Here is a 4,237-nt window from a genome sequence, read left to right on the forward strand (position 1 = left end):
TTTCTTCCTCTCATGTAAAAAATAATAATAATAAGGAAAAACAAAAGTGTCGTACTCAGTACTTCTCAGGCCATCTCTGGGAGGTGACACATTAGGTTGAAGGGGAACCTCACCTCAGCAGAAGGAGGATCTCATGTTTATACCAGCTTTCAGAGAGTCCGTTGAGGGCTTTGGCAATTGGCCACATATTACCAGGGGGGCCACAACAATCCTGCCTATCTTCCTCAAGCACTGATGTAAGGCAGGAGTATTTAACAGATCTCCCTGAGGCATAACACTGAAGTGAAAACCTAGGGCTGAGAGAACCAATCCTAGATCAACACAGGGACAAATCATGACATCAGCGTGAGACTAATTATATCCTGAATTCGGTTGCTTTGTGAAACCAACTACCTTAGGACCTAAACATGCTTACAGCAGGCCTCACTCTGGCAGATCATGTTTGGTCACATAAGGTCAACTTCATTTCCTCTTATTGGTTCTCAGGGAGCTTGGCTCTTACTGGAAAGGATTTCTCTCATCGCCCAATTTAGGAACCTGAGGGCATCCTCAGAGAACCAACCAATCTTGAATAAATGAGGCATTAAATCATCCATTTCAACCAAATACCATCACTTGAGGAATCTCAGGGAGGACCTGTCAGGTTGAGCATCCCACCACAGTTCTTTTTCTTAGTTAGGAATTAAATTTAATGGGGTGGTGTTCATGCTTAAGAATTCATAGGTTTGGCCCTGGTCGGTTGGCTCAGCGGGAGAGCGTCGGCCTAGCGTGCGGAGGACCCGGGTTCGATTCCCGGCCAGGGCACACAGGAGAAGCACCCATTTGCTTCTCCACCCCTCTGCCGCGCTTTCCTCTCTGTCTCTCTCTTCCCCTCCCGCAGCCGAGGCTCCATTGGAGCAAAGATGGCCCGGGCGCTGGGGATGGCTCTGTGGCCTCTGCCCCAGGCGCTAGAGTGGCTCTGGTCGCAATATGGCGACGCCCAGGATGGGCAGAGCATCGCTGCCTGGTGGGCAGAGCGTCGCCCCCTGGTGGGCGTGCCGGGTGGATCCCGGTCGGGCGCATGCGGGAGTCTGTCTGACTGTCTCTCCCTGTTTCCAGCTTCAGAAAAATGAAAAAAAAAAAAAAAAAAAAAAAGAATTCATAGGTTTCAGTTATACATCTCTATAGTACTTGAACTATTAAATGAGTTGTGTTCCCATTTCCAAGTCACATCATTTTCAGTCACTATACTTGTTTCTCTTTGCCCCATCACTTTATTTGAGATCAAGGGGAGGTAAAATCATTAGAGTAAAGCCAGTAACCACATCCACCATCACAGCCGCCTGCTCTGTGCACGTTTGCATTTGATTCAGACCGACTGTAATGAAACAACAGAGCCAAGAACTGGTGGGCCATTACCTTTAATTCTAGCTTGCATCCGGTAGGCGAGAAATACACACAGGGGGAAAACACTTCCCTTTCTATTCAGGGCTCCCAAAGCCACTACCTCATCTGAACACTGTATTCCGAGAATCAAAGGCCCCACCAGCCTTATTCACCTCTGTTCCCCATCTTCTTCTCTTTGCACTAACTCTGCACAAACTGGCTACTCTCAGCACCTGCCATCTTGGCTGCCTCTCCTCTGCAATGCTGATGGCAGGGTCTGAGAGAGAGATCCCAGTTTCTGCCTTATTTTATAGTGTAGAATTAAATCCTTTAAGCCAATATACAAATTAAGAAGTCTCTGATACAAAGCCACTTATCTGAGGCATAAACGGAATTCCTCATGAGAGTGCACCCTCCCTCATGCAAAGGTCAAGGGTGTGGGGAAAAGCTTAGTTTTGAGAAGATCTTAGTATTAGAAGGATGTTGAAAAGATCTTAGTATTAAAAGGCTGGGAAAGGCTCAGTTTTAAACTAAGCCTTAGGCTATAAGGACCTTGCCAGTTTACAGCCTGTCTCCCACACCCAATGCAAACTATAAGTGAGCAAACAGATATAACATATTTACAAACTTATTTGACTAACAATTAGTCTGAGGCACCAGCCACATGTCAAAGGAAAGTAGACTTATAGGAAGCCAAGGCATGTGACTGAAAACTGAGGATCCAAACAAACTCAAGACACAAAGGACTCCATTAAGCTCTAAGCACTGGGTTTCCCGATAAAGAAGTGGACTGAGGCTCCCCTCCACTTCTATCTCCTGGGCCCCAGGGAGCATTAAGGTGTCAACATCAGAGTAAAAGAAGTGAGGGTGCCCATGCTATGCCCAGAGTTGACAGGATAGTACTGTGGTTGAACCGGCAGTACCCCACATGCCAGAACAAAGAGACCCACAGTACATCACCTGCTGTCATGTGAGTAAGTTTGGATAGGGATGGTAGCATGCAGCACAGCTCACTCTTAAGATCGTGTGTTTCCTCTACGTGGTTCTTAGGGGACAGAATGTCCAGGAAAACAGGAGCCTAGTGGGTTTCTAGGGTAATGTCCTCAAGGTTGCCTATAGAGCCTGCTTCAGTAAAAACACTGTGCAATCTACCTGTTGAACGTGCTCATATCATCTCATTCTCCATCTATCAGGTGGCCAAATAACCTGTCTGTTCACCCACAGCTCTGTCTGCTGTCCTGAACAACAGTCGTCATGCCTCGTGGTCAGAAGAGTAAGCTCCGTGCTCGTGAGAAACGCCGCCAGAACAAAGCTGAGACCCAAGGTCTTGACAGTGTTCAGGCTGCTGCAGGAGAGGTAGAAGAGGCTGCTTGCTCTTCCTCTTCTGTTTTCGGGGAAGCCTCCTTGAGCTCCACTGGTGCTGTCTCTCTGCAGGTGTCTCCAAGTGCTCCAGACACCACTGGTGCCACTGCAGGGGTTTCATGCAAAAGATCAGGAAAAGCCAAAGGCCGTGTTCAGAGAAGTAAAAATGCCGCCCAGGCCTCAGCTTCCACTGAGAGCTTTGCCCCAGATCTTCTAACCCAGAAGGCGATTCTGCTGGTAGACTACCTGCTAGGTCAGTATCAACTGAAGAAGCCCATTAGAAAGGCAGAAATGCTGAAGGTAGTCCGCAAATGGTACAAGAAGGACTTTCCTGAGATCCTCAAGAGAGCCATTAGGCACATGGATCTGATCTATGGCCTAGAATTGAAAGAAGACAAGCCTAATGGGAACGTCTACACCCTTGTTGAACCTCCAGGCGCTGGCAGTCTTAAAAAGTTCTGGAGATTTCCTATAAAAGGTATTCTGATGCCTCTGCTGGGTTTGATCTTCTTGAATGGCAACTACGCCTCTGAGGCGGAGATCTGGGAATTCCTGAATATTATGGGTGTCTATGAGGGAGAGTATCACTTCATCTTTGGGGAGCCCAGGAAGCTTATCATGCAAGATTTGGTGAAGGAAGAATACCTACTGTACCTTCAAGTGCCCTACAGTGATCCTCCATGTTATGAGTTCTTCTGGGGGCCAAGTGCAGAAGCTGAGATCACCAAGATGAAAGTCCTGGAGTTTTTGGCCAAGTTCAATGATTCTATCATCACTGACTTTCCACTCCTATATGAAGAGGCTTTGCAAGAGGAGCAAGAGAGGGCTCAAAACAGAGCCCAAGCTGCATCCACATCCACGGCTGGCCCTCCTTCCGAGGCCAGTGGGAGCTACAGTACCACATCTAGCTGCGTCCCGCACCCTGAGTGACCTCGAGCTGGAGTCTTCACTTTTGGGTTGAAAAGACCTGTTAATCAGTTTTCTATTATGCATACCATCTTGTTTTTGTGGGTAGTTTTTTTCATTTTCAATTAGCAGTTTACTTTTGACAGAATGTTTACTTAATTTAAGAATGACATGGATTGTACATTTATTGCTTTTTATCAAGTAACTAATAAGAATATTTCATTTCGTACATATATTTGAAATACTCCAAAAAATTTTGTGATCCAATACTAGAGAACTTGGCTTTAGGATTAGGACATCTTTTGAGATATGAAAGAACTTCACACTAAAATAGTTGTTAGCAACAGGCAGTCCATGTGTAAAGTAGATAGATATATAAATAGGTTGATAGAATGATAGATACATAGATAACATATATAGATACATAGGTACTATAAAGTTGGCCAATTTTTAATTTATTTTACCATATATTATATTGATTTCAATTGTTCTGCATAGCGATTAGGCTTTTTCACACATTAAATGTGTTCAACCAGTTAAGTCCAGTACTTAGTACTTATCTGAACCTTACGTAGTTATTACAATGTTATTCACTATATCTATT

At 45.2% G+C, this 4,237-nt stretch overlaps 1 protein-coding gene across 1 annotated transcript; it reads left to right on the forward strand.

Moving 5' to 3' along the window:
* The first annotated feature begins 2,619 nt into the window (after nt 1-2,619).
* Nucleotides 2,620-3,657, forward strand: LOC136386241 (melanoma-associated antigen B2-like). The gene has a single exon (XM_066357740.1). It carries the CDS (start codon nt 2,620-2,622, stop codon nt 3,655-3,657), a length of 1,038 nt encoding a protein of 345 aa, XP_066213837.1.
* Nucleotides 3,658-4,237: the final 580 nt, after the last annotated feature.

Source organism: Saccopteryx leptura, chromosome X (assembly GCF_036850995.1).
Source record: "Saccopteryx leptura isolate mSacLep1 chromosome X, mSacLep1_pri_phased_curated, whole genome shotgun sequence".
NCBI classification, from domain to species: Eukaryota; Metazoa; Chordata; class Mammalia; order Chiroptera; family Emballonuridae; genus Saccopteryx; species Saccopteryx leptura.